Source organism: Budorcas taxicolor, chromosome 6 (assembly GCF_023091745.1).
Source record: "Budorcas taxicolor isolate Tak-1 chromosome 6, Takin1.1, whole genome shotgun sequence".
NCBI classification, from domain to species: Eukaryota; Metazoa; Chordata; class Mammalia; order Artiodactyla; family Bovidae; genus Budorcas; species Budorcas taxicolor.
Window position 1 is genome coordinate 83,853,261 of NC_068915.1, and position 21,097 is coordinate 83,874,357.

A 21,097-nucleotide genomic window follows, 5' to 3' on the forward strand; every position below is an offset into this window, starting at 1 on the left:
TTCCCCTGGCACATAGCCCCAGTACTATGCAACATTCATGTAATTTTCTTGAGAAAATATAAACCCATAGTAACAGAGAAAGATTAAATAGTGTGAAACATATTTATGTAACAATGTTAAAATAGGACGCTTAGTTTCTTTTGCAGCTGGGAAGTTTTAGAAATTTAGACAGGCATGTCTGCATTCAGACGCTTGAACCGAGATGTATTTATTGCACTAGATCCCAGTTTTTTGGGTTATCCAGTGACGGTAGGCTGTCACTCGCGTGTACACTCCTGGCTTATCTGGCAGGCCACACTGATACCCCCAGCTTACTATCCCCACGATGAACCAGTGTTGCCGTGAGTCTTCTTGTACTAGAGGGCCACCAGAGTCACCCTGAAGGAAATAGAGTGATAGATTATTTAAACTTGAAGACAAAAAATAAATAAATAAACTTTAAGACAATCCAAAAGTATGAAGAAGTTTATTTCTATGATAATAGAAATCACATACATAATGACAGAAAAGTTAGTCTTACATTTCCTGTTGAAATACTATATACTAAGTCAGGCAAAAATTTAAAAAATCCTCCAAGTACACACGTTGTTCCTTCAGCAAGTGTGAGAAGATGAGAAGCACATCTCCTAGACTTCACCAGCCTGCTACCCCCACCAGGCTCCCCTCCTTCAGGGGGTTACCCCTGACTTCCACCTTTCCTCCCCAGTGTCACCCCTGCTAGCTTTGGGCTAGGTTATTTTTTACTGCCAGTGCTCCCACACCCCGTGTATATCTCCTTCATTGCTACTTCATTATTTTATACAAGCACATTTGCATGCCTTTTGAATTTACTCCCACTGAGTCAGCTCCCCTCGTTGTAGCAGTTGCACATCTCTGCAACCCTCACTGCATTTATGATACTGTTCAGTGTGTAGTTTTCAGGCTATACTGTAAGGTTCATCAGGGAAGAGAAGCATACATGTTCAGGACACTGCTATGCCCTAAGCTTCTAGCCTAAAGGAGATGCTAAGAAAATATTTATTGAATGAACATGTTTTTAGAAATCTCCTTTATCTTCCTATTCATAGCATAATGCATAGTGTTTCATGTATAGTATTGATATATCAAAAATATCCTTTTGGTGAATAATAGAAAAGAAATTTATATGGCAATGGGTAAAGCATTCCTTATGAAATGTTTATGAGCCACTTATAATATTGATAATAAATCAATCAACTAAATATTTTTACATGTAATAGTCCATATGGAGAGAAAAATTTGTATATCTTCCATGTTGCATCATGGGTTAAGTCTGAGGTTCTTGAATTGGTCTAGGTTTTAATCCTCTACTTAATGACTATATGATTTCCAGTAAGCCACATAACAGCCCTCTGTATTTCAGCTTCTTCCTCTGTAAATAATAATTTTATGTGTTTAATAGAGTTTAACACACCTAGCACTCTGAGTACATCCTGCTAAATAGTCAGTACTAATAAAAGTCAGCTATTATCACCAAGTATGCTTCTAGCATAGTTTGGTATTCATTTGACTGCTCTTAGTAGTTAGTTCTTCCATGAGTGCTTAATCACTGGTGTATATGGGGAGAAGGGTTTAGTGTCTGAATCACCAGCTTGCATGACACTCCCTGTGTGGAGCCGATTGGCTCCCGGCTCCTTTAGAGAATGCATATGTGCTACAGTTTGCCAGTTCTCAGCACTTTCCCTTCACGGTGTTTTCCTGCTATTTCTTCTATAGTAAGAGATTTCTCTACAAAACATGTTACCAAGAGAGGGCGAGCAAATATTAAACTAAGAGGGACTTAGTTTAATAGATGCAATGTTTCCTATATTTGGCCAGCTCTACCGCCTCACTGAACAGACAGTTAGGCCTGTGTTCTCTCTTCTAGACCATACACCTGCTGAGCTCAAGTGATGTTAGATAAGTACAAAGTCTGGCACATAGAAATTAAGTGATGCAATTAAAAAAAAATGAATGAATGAACAAAAACAAATAGGATCTTATAAATTCTTATGTAAAGTGCTATTTTGAGACATAAACTCTAGGCATTATAGTATTTTAGCTGAAAATCAGTGAGGCCCAGAGTGGAAAATGCAGGAAAATTTCATATAAGAATCTGTAAAATCTAGACATTTAGGGTAAAATTATGTTGTATCTCAGATGGTAAAGAATCTGCCTTCAATGCAGGAGACCTGGGTTCGATCCCTGGGTCAGGAAGATCCCTGAGAGAAGGGAATGGCAATCCACTCCAGCATTCTTGCCTGGAGAATCCCATGAAAAAAAGGAGCCTGGCAGGCTACAGTCCATGGGGTCACAAAGAGTTGCACACAACGGAGCAACTAACACTACTACTACTATTACATCTATCATGGTAAGACATGCTAGTAAGTGCTTATAAACTTGAACATGACATGGATAAGGCTGTCTTGAACTTACCTGGCATGCATCCACTCCACCTTCAGGTACTCCAGCACATAACATTCCAGACAGGACAGCTCCATTATAACCAGCTGGTGCATTACATAAATAATTACTTATTATATTGACCCGTGCTTGTTCTAGATTTGTAACTGTGCTGCCTGTTAAGTATAAAGGGAAAAATAAAATGGACTTCAGGGTAGATGAATTAATGAAGCTATGGTGAATATAGGAAAGAATATTTGTACTCCAAATATATCTCTTACTCAGCAAAGAAGGCTACTGAAGATGTCCTAGGAGTCTTTTCCTTAGCAATGATTTCTGCATTAGAGACGGATAACCCCTTTACATACATCAGTATCTTTGTTTTGTTTGTTTTACTTTAGCTTTGTGATATAGTGCCCCTTAGACCATAAGGGAAAAGCATCTGCTTCCTTAAAATAGATTAGTAGACTCTGAAATATCCACTGAGTGATTCTGAATTAGAAATTTACATGTTGAAGTAACCTTTAATCTAGTAACAAAAGAGTAACCAATCTGGTTTCAAGGCTAAAGAATGAATTTATTGAGTATTGACGTTTCTTCACAATGGCATTGCCATTTTTTCTCATTGGCACAAATTTTATCTATTATACCAAATTACTTTGGGCCATGAAAATACAATGAACTTTTTTTTAGGACGATGAGGCTTTTGTTTTATTCCTTGGAGAGATGGTCTACAACATGGGTAGAAACATGCACATATTCTTAATTCTACCCTTCCACTCCCTCGCTGATAACTCTTGTTTTCCCTTTGGTCATATTTGCTCTTTCATGTTATCCTTATTTTTATCTGATTTTATTCACTTCAAAAACAAGTGTGAAAAACACTTGTGTATACACAGAATTTCTTGCTGTAAAGGCAGAATTTTATTTCATTTCAGAATAACTTAAATGGCTGGTGATACCTTAAAGGTTGTTAAAACCCTTAGAGGATACCTATCCAAATTCTATCTTAAATTTTTAACATTTTCTCTTTAGGGGAGACACTTGAGTCTTTGTAGAGTCTCTGGATCATTGAAGAACTCATATTTTTTCGTCACTTCCTTTCACATTTCCCTATTACTATAATTGAGAATTCCCTATAGCTTCTAGGGACAGCACTTTCCTTTGCTGAGGGAACTCTTGTTAGAGCTTAGGATGATCAAACTGTAGGATGATTCTCTCTGTAGAACCTGCCTTTAAGGTGTCCCTTGATTAGAAAAAAAGTGCATAGTGGCAAGTACCAGGAGATATTGCTGTTGTCTTTGTGTTTATTTTTCCTGAGAGACTTACCGCTATAACTCTGAGATCCCCATCCTGTTACGTAGGCAGTGGAACCAGGAGAAATGGCCTGGTTGGCCTCTGGGAGACACACTGTATGAATATATCGGTTAAAGGTGACTTCTTTATCAAGTTGTACAAGTGCAATATCGTTTTCATGAGTTTCAGGATTATAATTGTCATGGATTAAAATACTCCTTACTGCTACTCTCTGTTGAGGAGATGTTGTGGAAGTACCAAAGTTGGCAATCCATTGATGAGGATCAGAGTAGCTAAAAAATATGAAAACATGCTATTTGAATAGAGAACTTGTGAGAATTTCAAATGTTTGGATTTTGCGTTTGTCATCCAGCCCTGCCCCCCGGCCCCCCAATTTAGGAACTATTTGATCGACATTTCTTTGGGATCTATTTCTGTAACTCTTTACTGGCACAATGATCATTGGTCTAAAGAAACATGGAAATGCTTTAGCAAACATATTGTGGGGTGATGAACATCCTGGTGTTCTGTTCCAATGAGGATATCCTGGTACTTTGATGAACACTAGTGTAGCAAAACTGTTCTTTCATTTCTCCTTTTTCTACATCCTTCCATTTAAGCAACTAAGAAGTCTGAAACACCGTTCACTTTAGTTTTAACTGATTCCTTTTGTTATTTTTTCCTTTCCTTTAGGCAGAAGCCCCATTTAAATAGCAGTGATGAATGAGCTCCTTGTCTTATCAGTGGATAAATGATTTTTCTGTACTAAATATGTTGCTTGTTGAAGATTTTGGTGCATATGTTTGTGTGCATGAATACAGAGAGAGACAGAGCACTAATATATACAAAATGTAAGGCATTATCTTTATGATCTAGGAATAGGGGCTTTTTGCCAAACTCCCAAAATACAAACTGAACAGTTAAGAAGAATGAATTTCGTGAAATTAATATTAAGTGTGCTGTACATAGAGCGCAAACTAATGGTTACTAAGGGAAGAGAGAGGGGGAGGCACAAGATAGGGCAGGGGATTAAGAACTATAAACTGTTATGGATAAAATAAATAAACTATAAGGATATATAGTATAACACAGGGATTGTAGCCAATATTTTATAATGAATGGAGTATAACCTTTAAAAACTGTGAATTACTGTGTTGTGCACCTATAACTTATATAATATTGTATATCATCTATACTTCAATAAAATATCTGTAACATTAAAAAAGCAAATCAATTAAAAGATATATAAAACTAAAAACAAAATTAACTGCACCATAGATATATTTATCAGATGAATGAAAAACCATGAGAAAATTCTTGCAATGTTTAACATCTAAAATTTTTGTAGAATAAACAGAATTCTATAAACCAACAATAAATGGAAAGAGAACCATTATAAAATGAACAAAAATATTAATAGGCATTTATGGGAGGAGAAGGCCAAACAGCCAGTAGACATGAAAAAAACTCACTAGTAAGTGGAGAAGTGAAAATTATAAGAGTAATGAGCATCTAATGTATATTCATAAGAATGGAAAAAATTGAAAAAATAATATTGTGTTGGTGAGAAAGAAGTTCAAACTCTTTTGCATTAAATGTGAAGATACAAAATTCTGGAAAGCACTGCAGTGTATTTAGCACACTGTATATACACTTCTGGGTGCGTGTGTCAGAGAAATTCTTGAAGGTTTATTTGTAGTTGTTCAGTCTCTCAGTCATGTCTGACTCTGCGACTCCATGAACTGCAGCATGCCAGGCTTCCCTGCCCTTTGCCATCTCTTGGAGTTTGCTTAAACTCATGTCCCTTGAGTTGGTGATGCCATCCAACCATCTCATCCTCTGTCGTCTCCCTCTCCTTCTGCATTCAGTCTTTCCCAGCATCAGAGTCTTTTCCAGTGAGTTGGCCTTCTGCATCAGGTGGCCAAAGTATTGGGGAGCTTCAGCTTCAGCATCAGTCCTTCCAGTGAAAATTCAGGGTTGATTTCCTTTAGGATTGACTGGTGTGATCTCTTTGCAGTCCAAGGGACTCTCAAGAGTCTTCTCCAACACCACAGATCGAAAGCATCAATTCTTTGGCACTCAGTCTTCTTTATGGTCCAACTCTCACATCCATACATGACTACTGGAAAAACCGTAGCCTTGACTATATGGACCTTTGTTGGCAAAATGATGTCTCTGCTTTTTAATATGCTGTCTAGGTTTGTCATAGCTTTCCTTCCAAGGAGCAAGTATATTTTAATTTCATTGCTGCAGTCACCATCTGCAGTGATGTGATGAAGGTTTATAGAGAGGCACATATGCAGGCATGAGAGAAAGTTGTATGTGCTGCAGTCTGTGGCTGTGGGAAGTTGGCGCAGCTTAGCTGGATGAAGGGATATGGTGCATTCAGTTGTGGACCAGATTAAAATTGCCAGGGTTGAGCAAAAACACTAAGGAACAATATGAGACTTATACACAGTTTTACTTGTATAAATTAAAGAAGCACACACACAAACTAAAGGTTTTACAGGTAATTGCATATTTAAAGACACATGTCAAGTATTTGGGTGAGGCCTATGGGGGCAGGGAAGGCACTAGTATTGAAATTCAGGTATGACAGGAGAAAAATAAAATGAGAGAAAAGTCTTATACAGACTGATGAAAATAAGGTTCTGTGAATTGGAAGCTGATAATTTCAACATGCTCCTAATGTTGAATAAAAACAAAATGTAACCAAATAACTTGAGAGTTTTGTGGAGTTTTGATAGTAGAGTTATATGAACAATAGAAATTATATATATTGTCCAGGAGATACTTTTGTGAGGTATAGCAATTTGCAGAAGAGTAAGTGCTAGTTAGAAATTCTAAAGAAAAAATATTTGACAACAAACAAATACATGGATTTTTTTTTTTTTACACTAAACTTGTTTTACTCAGGTCATTTTAGTGAAGATGCTAAAAGGCACTCTTCTTCTTCTCTGTCTGCCTCTCTCCCACCCTTCTTTTCCTTTCTTTCAGCAAGGTTTGGAATCAGTTGAATTTATGAACCTTACCTGTGTTGCACATTGGCAGTGTTATTCTGGGCAAGTTACTTAATATCTCTAGTACTATGTGATTGATCGATACCCTCTAACACAGATGTAAGTATTCTCTGAAACAACTAGGGCATGCTAAGATGGATAGGGAACTGCAGTCTTACCTTCTGAAGCAGTGAGCTGCTGACAGGATCCACGTATTACTGATCAAGGCTCCTCCGCAGCGGTGAGAACTGCTCCACTGTAGACTGACTTGCCATGGCCAGTCTCCTTCCTCAGCTTTAATGCCTCCCATGATTCTCTCCTCAGACAATGTTATCAGGTCTGAGCGGACCCCACATTCTAATGGGAAAGAGAAGTAATGTGCTAGGAAGATCATGACGCTTACATCTGGGAGATGCTGTAAGAGTTTCACTATAATTTATGACTTTTATGTCTTTTATGTATTCTTTCTCAGGACATGCTAGGCTTTCCAAAAGCATGATCAATATGTTATACTTTTAGAATACTTATCTGACTGTTACCTATAGACTTCATTTTAGAGAACATTTCTGAACTTGATTGTCATGAAGGCTTCAAATTGTGGGGCAGATTCAGAGTTCTTTGGAATTTGTCATGAGTGGGGGTTAAGGTAGGTCAGTGCTAGAGGAACTAGCTGAGGCCACAGGTTCCCTGGGGAATATCCATCTTCTCAATAGCCTTACTATTCAAAATGTGGTCTGTGGACCTGCAACATGAGTGTCTCCAAAAAGCTTGATAGAAATGTTGGCTCTGTGTGGAAACAATCTAAGTGATTATCAGTAGATGTGTGGATTAAGAAATAGTGTGGTATATATGCACGTAGAAACATGCACACATGTTGGAATGTTTTTCAGCCTTAAAAGGGAAGGAAATCCTGTCACTTGCGACAACATGGATGAAACTGTAGGGTATTGTCCTAAGGATATAAGCCAGAGAAAGGCAAATAGTTCATGGTATCACTTCTATGTGGAAATTAAAAAAAAAGCAAACACCTAGAAACAGTAGAAAGTGGTTGCCAGGGTGTAGGGGAAATAGGAAGAGTTTGGTTAAAGGATGATATAAGCTGATAAGGTCTGGGAATCAAATGTATAACATTATGACTATGTCTGACAGCACTGTATTATATAATTGAAATTTGCTAGAGAGTAGAACTTAAATGTTCTTGCCAAAAAAAGGGAGGGAGATAATAAATACATGAAGTGATGAATGTGTTAATTAGCTAGATGAAGGAACTCTTTTCATAATATATACATACATCAAATCATGACATTATACACTTTAAATATATTACAATTTTATTTGTCAGCTGTACCACAGTAAAGATGAACAACAACAAAAAGAAATGTTGACTCTCAGACCCATATTAGGGAACAAATCAAAAATTGCATTTTTCCTCCAACTTTACTAAGGAATTGACAAATAAAATTGTATGTATTTAAAGTGTACAATGTGATGATATGATATACAAATACACTGCAAAATGATTACCAAGTTCAAGATAATTAACACATCTCACACCTCACACATGTATGCATGGGCATGTCACTTAGTTTTGTCCAACTCTGAGACCCTATGGACTGTAGCCCGCCAGACTCCTCTGTCCATGGGATTCTCCAGGCAAGAATACTGGTGTAGGTTGGCATTTCCTCCTCCAGGGGAACTTCCTGACCCAGGGATTGAAGCCAGGTCTCCTGTATCTTTGCATTGGCAGGTGGATTCTTTACCACTGAGTCACTTGGGAAGCCCACAATACCTCACACAGTGAACTCATTTTTGTGTGTATGTTTGGTGAGAATACTTATGACCTACTCTCAGCAGCTTTCAAATGTATAATACTGTGTTACTAACTAGAGTCACCAAGCCATACATTAGGTTCCCAGAACTTCCTAGCAGCTGTATTTAGCAAGTGATTCATGTGCATAGTGACGTTAGAGGGAAACTGCTCTTATCATGAAGACTGTAGTGGTAATGCAGTTCATCACGGACGACCCAGTCCACATCCATAACTGATTCTATCTTACCAAATGGGCCCTAGAAAAGGAATTATTTTATGTCCACAGAATATTCTTGAGGGTGATTGAAAGTTTTTAAGTATCTAGATTAGGTTTATTTAAACATCTTAAGAAAGCCCATGATACTCCAGTGGCCAAAGCTGAAATGCGCTGGAGTGGGCTTGATCACTCAACTCCTACTTTCATGGTTTATTTGCTCTTGGTTAGTATGTTACTAAGAAATTAGAGGTAAATCACCATGAAAAATTTCTGTTGCTGAACCAGCTCTTAAGGTAAGTGATATGACTTCAATAGGATGCCATCCAAAGGCATTTATTTTCCAACAGCTCTCCCAGATAGAGGAGGAACAGACTTCTATTAAGAATATAAATGGCATATAGGTTCCTTTGCTGCATACTCCAAGGAAGTTCTCTAGTAAATTATTTTGTCCATGGGATTCTGCAGGCAAGAATACTGGAGTGGGTTGCCATTCCCTTCTCCAGGAGATCTTCTCGACCCAGAGATCGAACCTGGGTCTCCCAGTTGCAAGTGGATTCTTTACCATCCAAGCCACCAGGGAAGCCCCTAGTAAATTATTTAAGCACATTCTAATAAAAAAGAAGCATTAATTATTAAAATAAATATACATGAAGTTGAAAAATACCCATAGAGGAAGTATTAACTTATAATATCACTTAAGTATCTGAGATAGGCCAGCTATCAAGATATATTAAACAAATTTCTAACTACATGTTATCAGCCTAAGGAGCAAACTACTCTTTTCAAGGGGTTTATATGTCTGCTATCTAGCCTGAGAGTATATATAATGACATTGAAAAACCCTGACTTTTCTGTTATGTTATACACATAAAACTCATAATGTTTTTGTAATTTTTTAATTATACTTTATGATTAACTTAAATCTATCACAAAGCAAACTATTCTGGTAGTTAGGAAAAGCTATATAAATGGTGCAGCCAAACGTAATTTGCAAGTCTGCTAAAACGCTACCATAGAATCAGGGCTGGAGAAACTTGCCAAAGCTGCCAAGAAAACTTTAATGAGACCAAACTTGATACAGAGTGGGTGAAATGGCACTAATACTTCTTTCTCCTTCTGAAAATAGGAGAAAACCTAAATATCACTTCATAGCCCAATGAAGTTTGCAGTGTCTAATTTCAACAACAACCTACATGAGTAAACTAAGATTACTGATACCATCTCAATACATACTTCCTTGGCAAAGAGTATAAATCACTTGAACATTTACCCTTGTTATTTTGGTAAACCACATTTACAAAGTAATTTAAAATCTTACCTCGAGTGAACAATTGTACTGTATCCTGGCCAGTTAATGCTAGGGTTAAAAAAGAGGGAGAGTCAGTTCAATACAAAAAAGACTGTATATCATTTCACATTCATCTCTTAAAGTGTAGTCCTCAGACAACCATAATCAGAATCATTTGTAGGACTGCTAAATTTAGATTCCTAGGCTCCACCCCAGACCTGCTGAGACAATCTGAGTCACAGGCTCCAAAAAACTTCCTTTATTATGTTGCCCCAATTTGTCATTAATCACACTAAAGTTTGTGCATTAACTTCTCATCAAACAGTTAAAAGATATTTAAAAGATATTTCTGTTCTCAAGTCACTCAGTTTACTTGGGAAAACAGAAACATAGTCATTGAGATACAAAATTAATTTTTCACATATATATATATATATATATATATATATAACTATATCTGTATTCCTAGACTGATATTATTTGTAGTACTCCAGGTATAACAAAATATAGAGGGTTTGCTCTCACATAATTTATAGAAAGAAATTAAGGAATCATTCAAATAAATTTAAATGCAAAGTAGAGAGGAGAAAGGAGAGCGTTACTAATGCTGTCTGATTCACAGATGTTATCATGGTGAAAATAATATTTGAATTGTATTTTGAATACCTAAAAGCAATTTTTCAGGCAGCCAAGAGGTGAAAGGCATTCCAGGTGAAAGGTATAGTGGCACAAATGCATGAAGATATAAGATGTTTGTGGAGCAATGAAGTCAGTAGAGATAATACAAATGTTGCATGTAGGAAAGTGATGGGGGAGCACAGAAAGAAACTATGTTGGTACCAGACACTGAAGGCCTGTCTATTCCAGTTCGATTTCTACTTACAGAGCTGTTTCCTCTGAATGTCCTAAAGCCATCTCAAACTCAATGTCCCCAAATTTTAGCCCCAATTTACTACTTCCCTGGTGGCTCAGATGATAAAGAATCTGCCTGCACTGCAGGAGACTTAGGTTTGATCCCTGGATTGGAAAGATCCCCTGGAGAAGAGAATGACAACCCACTCTGATATCCTTGTCTGAAAAATCCCATGGACAGAGGATCCCAGTGGGCTATGGTCCATGAGGTCTCAAAGAGTTCAACACAACTGAGCCACTAATACACACACACAAACACATACACACTTAATAAATGACATCACTTCCACCAATAGCTGGAAATCTGAAATGGTCTCTAACTCCTTTCTCATTATTTCCCACATCGTATTGGCTTCCGAATTTTGTACCTTCTAGCATCTAACTATCCTTTGAATTAGCCCCATCTTTCCCATCCCTTTAGCTACTACTTGAGTACATGCTTTCCTCATTCGACACCTATACTTTTTTTTTTTTTGACACCTTTACTTTTAACAATAGCCTTCATCCCTGGACAATTATCTATATTTTCTGAGTGGGGACAATAGAAGGATCTATAGTATGTGGTTGTTGTGGGCATTAGACAAACTTGAATAAACATCAGCAAGTCAGGCAGGACACAACCACCCACAGAGCTGGAGCAGTGTCTTGGAGGTCCTTGATGTGCTAAGCATCAACTCTGCAGTTTCAGGGTCTGGATCTCGGATAGGGATAGGAGAATTTGGAGGGGTTAGAGAGGCAACTTTGTGGGCCTGGTGTAGTGGTTATTTGCCAACAGATAGGAAAGGATTTCATTGTTTTAATCGCTGGTAAAATTTTAACAAGTGTATGCTGATTAACTACTAGTCCAATGTGGGAGTCACCAGAACCCTTTAATCTGGAGCTTATTATGAGTTGAATCATGGTTTCTTAAGATAGTAGTACATGACAAAGTTGGAGGAGTGTTTATACATGAATTGAGTAATTTCTTTTTTAAAAGTTATGTGACAAATATTAATAGAGTACTTATTATGTACTAGATACTGAGTAAGAGAAGTAAGGAGGATTAACAAGGCAGACTGGTTCTTGCCTTCAGAAAACTTAGAGTAGCATGAAGACAATACAAACTCATGGAAATAAGTTTGTAGTTTCGGCTATGATAAATGCTGTGAAGGAAAATGAAGATGTCTGTGACAGAGGTAAACAATTTAGTAGTGGAAGTCAGAAAAGGCTTACATTAGAAAGAAATGATCCAGATGATACTTGACAGATGCAAGGGAGTGATCTGCTGCTGCTAAGTCACTTCAGTCGTGTTCGACTCTGTGTGACCCCATAGATGGCAGCCCACCAGGCTCCCCCATCCCTGGGATTCTCCAGGCAAGAACACTGGAGTGGGTTGCCATTTCCTTCTCCAATGCATGAAAGTGAAAAGTGAAAGGGAAGTCGCTCAGTCGTGTCCGACTCTTCATGACCCCATGGACTGCAGCCCACCAGGCTCCTCTGTCCATGGGATTTCCAAGCAAGAGAACTGGAGTGGGGTGCCACCGCCTTCTCCGAAGGGAGTGATCTAGCAAGTGTTTTAAGAAACTGGACCGGTGTATGCAAAGGCTTGGGGCAGGAAGGAGAGAATCTTTGCAGATGGAGAAGTTAAAGGTGTGGCCAGATTGTGGTAAATGAGGAAGAGAATAGCATAATAAATGGCTGCAGGGGTAAGCATGAATGAGATCATACAGTGCTTTAGATGAGATCACCATATCATTTATTGTCCAAATCAGAGCATGTAAAGGGTAATATTAATAATGGTTCTTAGACAATTGACATGGTCCCCATTACCGTCCTGAGTAAACCAGGAAATATGGTATTCTGCTTACAGGTGGTGTTTTTGTTTCATTTTGTGGGAATACATGGGAGACTTTTAAACAAGATTGTATTTATATTTTAAAATATTTCCTTGATCAATATGTGGACAATGCATTGGAAGGGCTATGAAAGTAAAGACGGAGTGTAGCTTGGAGGCTAGTGTAATTGTTTAAGTAAGAAATGATGTTGGCTTGGACCACAGTGATCGCAATAGGGATGGAAAACAATGGAACTAGAATTCCGTTCCAGGCAGAAGTAGTGTGGATTTTCAGAGAGGAGATGGAGACATTGTTAAATCTAATTTCCTTCTTTATTCTAGAAGTATTTACCAGACCCCTTCCAATTACATACTTTTTTCTCAAGTGAGGTGGATCCTAAATTAAACTGTTCTCTGACCTTGAACAGCTATTTACCATCCTTATAACATACCTACAAATTGAACATCTGACAGCAATGTCCCTCATAAAGAATATTGAGAGGGGGAAAAACAATAAAGAAATTTTAGCAAATAAAAGTTATGATATGAATATGATTCTTTAAAATATCAGAATATTTTATATTAGAGAACTATATATTACATTTAACCTCATAGTAAGTTGTTTTCACAAAATTTAATTTAGGAAAAAAGAGTCCCTCATTAAATAAAAACATGAAATAGAACTTGTAGAGGGATACACTGAAATGAAATGGTATATAAAAAATTATACTTGCATATTAACTGAGTTGGATTCATTGTCACGTCTTCAGAGTTATTTGGCATTTGGTGTAAAATAGACTCGATTCTGCTTTTCATTGATGCTTCATTGTTTCTTCTGGTGAATTTAAATTTCATGATAATATCTGCTATCACATCATTGCCGCTTTGCCTGAATACCCATAAAAATATTTTTAAGTGTACAATTATGATAATTTTCTGTTCTTCTTACATCTTCTTTTTGATTAAGCATTTAAAAAATTGCTTAAGAAATTTAACATTCGGACAGATTCACACACAGTGTTTGTATACGTAATGATATATCACAATGGTATCCTACAAACACTTGATTTCAGTGCATAGGACACTGTACCCACCATTCAGGATAGCTTGTTTTTGAAGTCAGAATGCCAGTTCTGACCAACCTAGATAACATATTCAAAAGCAGAGACATTACCAACAAAAGTCCGTCTAGTCAAGTCAGAATGCACACCAACTCTACCATTTACTGTTGGACTTTAGGTGGATTTTTTTTTTTTTTCTTCTTAACCTGTGTCTGTTTCCTCACATTAAAATGGGTTTTCAAGAAGGTTATATGAGTTAATATGTGTAAAACTTTGGGAGGAGTACATAGCATAGTAGGAGTCCAGAAACAGACTCATAGACATGTATGACAATATATTATAGAAGTAGTATTACAAATAGGAAGGAAAATAAAGAGATTTTCATGCAAGAAATCTCTGCTTATACCACACACAAACAAAGCATTTGAATGTGAACAGCACAAATTTAAAACTTATAAGCAGGTATGAGAGAATGTCTTTATATATAGGAGAAGGAAGGGATTCTTATATAAGACATTTTGCAATTGATATTCTACAACAAAAGATTCCATAAACAAACTGTAAAGATAAGCTATAGACAGGGAGAATATATTCGGAACTCAAAATAAGAAACGTTTGGTGCCTCCTATAAACACAAAGTGAAAGTGAAAGAAAGTGAAGTCGCTCAGTCGTGTCTGACTCTTTGCGACCCCATGGACTATAGCCCACCAGGCTCTTCAGTCCATGGGATTCTCCAGGCAAGAATACTGGAGTGGGTTGCCATTTCCTTCTCCAAGGGATCTTCCCAACCCAGGGATCGAACCCAGGTCTCGTGCATTGCAGGCAGACGCTTTAACCTCTGAGCCACCAGGGAAGCCCCCTATAAACACAGAATGCCTACAAATTAATAAGGAAAAGACAACAATAGAAAAACAGTTCAAAGAAGAGGGACCTTTGTTGAAAGAGAAACATGTAAATAGATGAAATAGGATTCTGTTTATACATCATTTATTTGATATTAATAACAACTCTGTCTAAGAGTCATATCCCTTCCTCTTGTAAACTGTGAGTAACAAGCTGTTTTTTCAGAAGTCATCATCTGATTTTTTGGCCTTATTGTACCTCAGATTCTCTGATAACACAGTATTTTTTAAATTAAATTAATATTTAAGTATAGCTGGTTTACAATGTTGTGCCAATCTCTGCTGTACAGCAAAGTGACTCAGTTATATAAATACATTTGTTTTTTCATATTCTTTGTCATTATAGTTTATCACAGGATATTCAGTATAGTTCCCTGTAACACAGTGTATTTTAAAAAAGAAGAGGAAGGAGAAAAAAAGTGGTGTATGTTTATAAGGTTTACTGAACTTTCCAATATTGAGTTTGCTCCTACAATTCTTGTTTCTGGGCTAGATTTTACTACTGTAAACACTGGGCTGGATGAACACAAGCTGGAATCAAGATTGCGGGGAGAAATATCAATAATCTCAGATATGCAGGTGACACCACCCTTATGGCAGAAAGTGAAGAACAACTAAAGAGCCTCTTGATGAAAGTGAAAGAGGAGAGTGAAAAAGTTGGCTTAAAGCTCAGCATTCAAAAAACTAAGATAATGGCATCTGGTCCCATCACTTCATGGCAAACAGATGGGGAAAGAGTGGAAACAGTGTCAGACTTTATTTTTGGGGGCTCCAAAATCACTGCAGATGGTGATTGAAGCCATGAAATTAAAAGATCCTTACTCCTTGGAAGGAAAGTTATGACCAACCTAGACAGCATATTAAAAAGCAGAGACATTACTTTGCCAACAAAGTTCCGTTTAGTCAAGGCTATGGTTTTTCCAGTAGTCATGTATGGATATGAGAGCTGGACTATAAAGAAAGCTGAGTGCAGAAGAATTGATGCTTTTGAACTGTGATGTTGGAGAAGACTCTTGAGAGTCTCTTGGACTGCAAGGAGATCCAACCAGTCTATCCTAAAGGAGATCAGTCCTGGCTGTTCATTGGAAGGACTGATGCTGGAGCTGAAACTCCAATATTTTGGCCACCTGATGTGAAGAGCTGAACCATTGGAAAAGACCCTGATGCTGGGAAAGATTGAAGACAGGAGGAGAAGGGGACAACAGAGGATGAGATGGTTGGATGGTATCACCGACTCAATGGACATGAGTTTGCGTAATCTCTGGGAGTTGATGATCGACAAGGATGCCTGGTGTGCTGCAGTTCATGGGGTCGCAAAGAGTTGTACATGACTGAGCGACTGAACTGAACTGAACTGATGGTGTTCTTTACTCACCAGTCCCTCTAGACTGCTTTCAGTTTTTCACTCTTTTTAACCTCAAAAACTTCATATATAAGCTATTCTTTCTGCCTGAAATACACATAAACACACTCACATCACTTTTTCTTCTTCCTCTTCTGTTTTAAAATATACTGTGTTACACATGTACATATATGCACATATGTTATACATACAGACATAATATATGTTTATATATTGTAAGGGTAAGGAGTGGAAGTTAGAAGAACTTTAAGCAAATACTATGTTTAGCTTTATGATTTCAAAAAAATCTTACTGGCTGCTATGTAAAATGTGGAACGGAGCAAGACTAGAGGAGAGGAGATTCATTAGGAGGTGGTGCAAGTCCAGAAGAGAGATGACTGAGGACAGTGTGACAGTGTGTTTGCAGTTACGGATCTTAAACATTTTAAGAAACAGAACTGTGAAAGTTAGATGATTGTATGTATGGGTTGAGGGAGAGACAGGAGTTAAAGATAACTCCCATATTTCTTTCTTGAGCAACTAGGTTGAAGGTAACACTGCTGACAGAGGTTCAGTTCAGTACAGTTCAGTCGCTCAGTCATGTCCAACTCTTTGCAACCCCATGAATCGCAGCACTTCAGGCCTCCCTGTCCATCACCAACTCCCGGAGTTCACTCAGACTCATGTCCATCGAGTCGGTGATGCCATCCAGCCATCTCATCCTCTGTTGTCCCCTTCTCCTCCTGCCCCCAATCCCTCTCAGCATCAGAGTCTTTTCCAATGAGTCAACTCTTCACATGAGGTGGCCAAAGTATTAGAGTTTCAGCTTCAGCATCATTCCTTCCAAAGAACATCCAGGGCTGATCTCGTTTAGAATAGACTGGTCGGATTTCCTTGCAGTGCAAGGGACTCTCAAGAATCTTCTCCAACATCACAGTTCAAAAGCATCAATTCTTCTGCACTCAGCTTTCTTCACAGTCCAGCTCTCACATCCATACATGACTACTGGAAAAACCATAGCCTTGACTAGATGGAACTTTGTTGGCAAAGTAATGTCTTTGCTTTTGAATATACTATCTAGGTTGGTCATAACTTTCCTTCCAAGGAGTAAGTGTCTTTTAATTTCATGGCTAAAGTCACCATCTGTAGTGATTTTAGAGCCCAAAGGAATAAAGTCTGACACTGTTTCCACTGTTTCCCGATCAATTTGCTATGAAGTGTGGGACCAGATGCCATGATCTTCATTTTCTGAATGCTGAGCTTTAAGCTAGCCTTTTCACTCTCCTCTTTCACTTTCATCAAGAGGCTTTTTAGTTTCTCTTCACTTTTCTGCCATAAGGGTGGTGTCATCTTCATATCTGAGATTATTGATATTTCTCCCGGCAAACTTGATCCCAGCTTGTGCTTCTTCCAGCCCAGCGTTTCTCATTATGTACTCTGCATACAAGTTAAATAAGCAGGGTGACAATATACAGCCCTGACATATTCTTTTTCCTTTTTGGAACCAGTCTGTTGTTCCATGTCCAGTTCTAACTGCTGCTTCCTGACCTGCATATAGGTTTCTCAAGAGGCAGGTCAGGTGGTCTGGTATTCCCATCTCTTTCAGAATTTTCCACAGTTCATTGTGATCCACACAGTCAAAAGCTTTGGCATAGTCAATAATAGCAATACTAAATATAATATAATATAAACATATTTTATTGGGGACAGAGGATATGTTCAGGTCTGGATGTATTAAAGTTGTGTTATCTGCAAGATAGCCATATTATGATATCAAGTAGATGGCTGTATATGTTCACATGTAGAGATGAGAAAAGAGATCTGGCCCCAGAGATACAAATTTGATAATAATTAGCATATAGGGTGGAGAAGGCAATGGCAACCCACTCCAGTACTCTTGCCTGGAAAATCTCACGGGCGGAGGAGCCTGGTAGGCTGCAGTCCATTGGGTCATGAAGAGTCAGACACAACAGTGATTTCACTTTGACTTTTCACTTTCACGCATTGGAGAAGGAAATAGCAACCCACTTGAATGTTCTTGCCTGGAGAATCCTAGGGACGGGGGAGCTTGGTCGGCTGCCGTCTGTGGAATTGCACAGAGTCGGACACGACTGAAGCGACTTAGCAGCAGCAGCAGCAGCAGCAGCAGCATATAGGGGGCAGTTCAGTCGCTCAGTTGTGTCTGACTCTTTGCAACCCCATAGAGTGCAGCATACCAGGCCTCCCTGTCCATCACCAACTCCTGGAGTTTACTCAAACTCATGTCCATTGAATCGGTAATGCCATCCAGCCATCTCATCCTGTTGTCCTCTTCTCCTCCTGCCTTCAATCTTTCCCAGCATAGCGGGCAGGGAAGCCCCTAAAAGAGTTTCAGTGTGATGAGAGGCTTACTGCACAGTCAGGCATTTGAGGAATGTAAAAAGAAAGAATGAGAGCTAAAAAAGAAAACTGAGATGAAATAACTGAGAAGAAAAGGAAAATCAGTGTAGAGGGTCATGGAAACCAAGGGCTGGCACTATTTCAAAAAATAGTAAAAGCTCAACAGTGCTAAATTCTGTTGAGAGGTTCAAGAAGAGGACTGATACAATTTTTTTTGGAATTTGTGATTCAAATGTCATTGTTGAACTTGGGAAGAACAACTAGTATTTTGTGGTGAGATCAGAAGCCTGACCAGAGCGCCATGCTTGTACTTAACTAGGTGACTTTACCAAGAATAAGAAAAATTAATCTTTTTGTGGTGTTAGTATTTGAGAAAGAATTAGTATAATTTCTCTTTCTTCTGAAGAATTTTTTTACATTCTTTGAAGGACTGAACAGTGTGAACATTTGAGACATTAGTGATAGGGCCAGTCACTTTTACTTTCACTTCAGTAAGGGTAACTATTTTAGTTGGGAGAGATATGACATCACATCACAAGAATAGGTCTGTATTCCATTCAGGTAGGAATGGAAAATAATAAATATGCATGCTGCTACTTCCCCTATTACTGATTCATTGCAGACATGTCTGTATCTGGCCACAGCATCCTTTAAAACATTCCAGGGAGACAAAAACTGAAAAGCTACTTTTGATGTTGGTTTAGCATTCCAATCTTGGATGAATATGCCCAGGATCACAGCATTGCACATCTCCACAAGGCACTGTTTGCACAGACTGCATTGTGAATAGTATCCCCTGAATTTATAAATAGCCTTGTTACTGTACCGTCACCCAGCTCTCTTCCTTTTCCCATGAAGAATTGAAGTAACAGTCATTCACATTACTAGATATACAGACCATATGTGATAATGTGACGTTGTTTTTTAAGCTGCCCATGATACTATTTTCATGATATTGCAACACATTGTATTAAAGTCTTTTTCATTATCTATGCTATGAACAAAGTCAAATGAAGCAAATTGTGTCTAGGCTTATATATATATTGTAGTTCCACTTACCTCAGTTTGACAACATGAGCTTTGACGAACTGATTTTTTAAATCTGACTCTTTGAACGTTCTAGTAATCTGTAGAAAGGGGAAAAAAAACACCTTTCTGTAATTACAGTTCTTTCTCTCCTTCCTCTTTCCAACACTGAAACATGGGACTATGTTAATGAAGAATATAGACTGGAGTTTTTTTAGTTCAATTTAGTTCACTTCCACTTCAGAACACCTGGGATCAATTTAGACAGGCTAAAAACCTTCTGAAGCAGTGTCTGTTCTTCATCTATTACACAAAGATAGTAATGAACAGGCTGCATCTTCATTAGAAGCCATTCTAAACACAGCAGACATTTTGCTCAATGAGAGCTCATGGTATGTGATCTTGTGGCTGTTCCTGAAGAGGTTGGGGCATGAGCCAACCCAACACTATACAACTTACACTGTGATCCTACAGTTCTTAAATAGGTTAAAACCAGATTAAAATGAGTAGCAATGGAGAGCCTGATGAGAAGGAGGAAGAGAAATAAAGGACAGTCTTTTCCTTATTGTTTCTGATTAATGCCTAAACATCTTGAGTTATTTTTAACATCAGTTGTTATTTCCTGGTCTAACTTTAACCTTCCCCCTGAATCATTGCTCAGTGCCAGCAAGAATGGTTCACTTGAGGTATAAGGTTTAGCTTCACAGAGAACTAGTAGTGATTCTGTGACTGGAACAGTTCTACCAAGATGCAAGGTGAGATGTACTAACCCATCATACCGTGGAGCGGATTCTGTTGGCTAGTACTGTGAGGTTGGATCAAGGTTGAGGTGAATGTGAAGATGTTCAAATGGGGAAATTAAGTAGCATGCTGAATATTATATTAAGCCAGGATTTGAAGTCAATTCTCGAGACTGTAAAGTTTACATAATCTCTGTCACACCATATTATATCTTATTTTTTCAATATCCATTTCTTTAGGCTGATATTGGACCAAGCAGTTGTTAGAAAATATGATAACTTCTTTACTTTCTAGAAGTCTTGAACATTTTTAAGAATTATGAGGCTTTTAGTTTTATCAAAATAATTTCCTTTTTTAAAAATTCAAGAAGTACTAGTAAGTGATAAGAAGAAAGCAAAAAGTCACTCAAAATTCTATGATCTAGAATTATAGGATGCTACCATTTGTTCAGCCATATTCTAGTTAACTTTGTAGAAGGATGGTTGTTTTTTTTTAAATTTTTTATTTTTACTTTATTTTGCTTTACAGTACTGTATTGGTTTTGCCATACATTGACATGAATCCGCCATGGGTGTACATGAGTTCCCAATCCTGAGCCCCCCTCCCACCTCCCACCCCATATTATCTCTCTGGATCATCCCCGTGCACCAGCCCCAAGCATCCTGTATCCTATATCGAACATAGACTGGCGATTCGTTTCTTACATGATAGTATACATGTTTCAATGCCATTCTCCCAAATCATCCCACCCTCTCCCTCTCCCACAGAGTCCAAAAATCCATTCTATACATCTGTGTCTCTTTTGCTGTCTCACATACAGGGTTATCATTACCATCTTTCTAAATTCCATATATACGTGTTAGTATACTGTATTGGTGTTTTTCTTTCTGGCTTACTTCACTCTGTATAAT

The 21,097-nt window shown here is 38.0% G+C and overlaps 1 protein-coding gene across 1 annotated transcript in view; it reads right to left on the reverse strand.

Annotated features, from left to right (window-relative positions):
* Positions 1–216: 216 nt before the first annotated feature.
* Positions 217–21,097, reverse strand: part of LOC128049987 (transmembrane protease serine 11D-like) — a gene marked incomplete at its 5' end in the record, with an annotated part of 37,316 nt that continues 16,435 nt past the window's right edge. The window contains 7 exons of the mRNA XM_052642295.1: positions 217–378; positions 2,434–2,576; positions 3,730–3,989; positions 6,875–7,052; positions 10,041–10,079; positions 13,470–13,624; positions 19,479–19,546. Of these exons, the coding sequence (XP_052498255.1) occupies positions 217–378; positions 2,434–2,576; positions 3,730–3,989; positions 6,875–7,052; positions 10,041–10,079; positions 13,470–13,624; positions 19,479–19,546 (1,005 nt within the window). The remainder of the gene's footprint in view (positions 379–2,433; positions 2,577–3,729; positions 3,990–6,874; positions 7,053–10,040; positions 10,080–13,469; positions 13,625–19,478; positions 19,547–21,097) is intronic.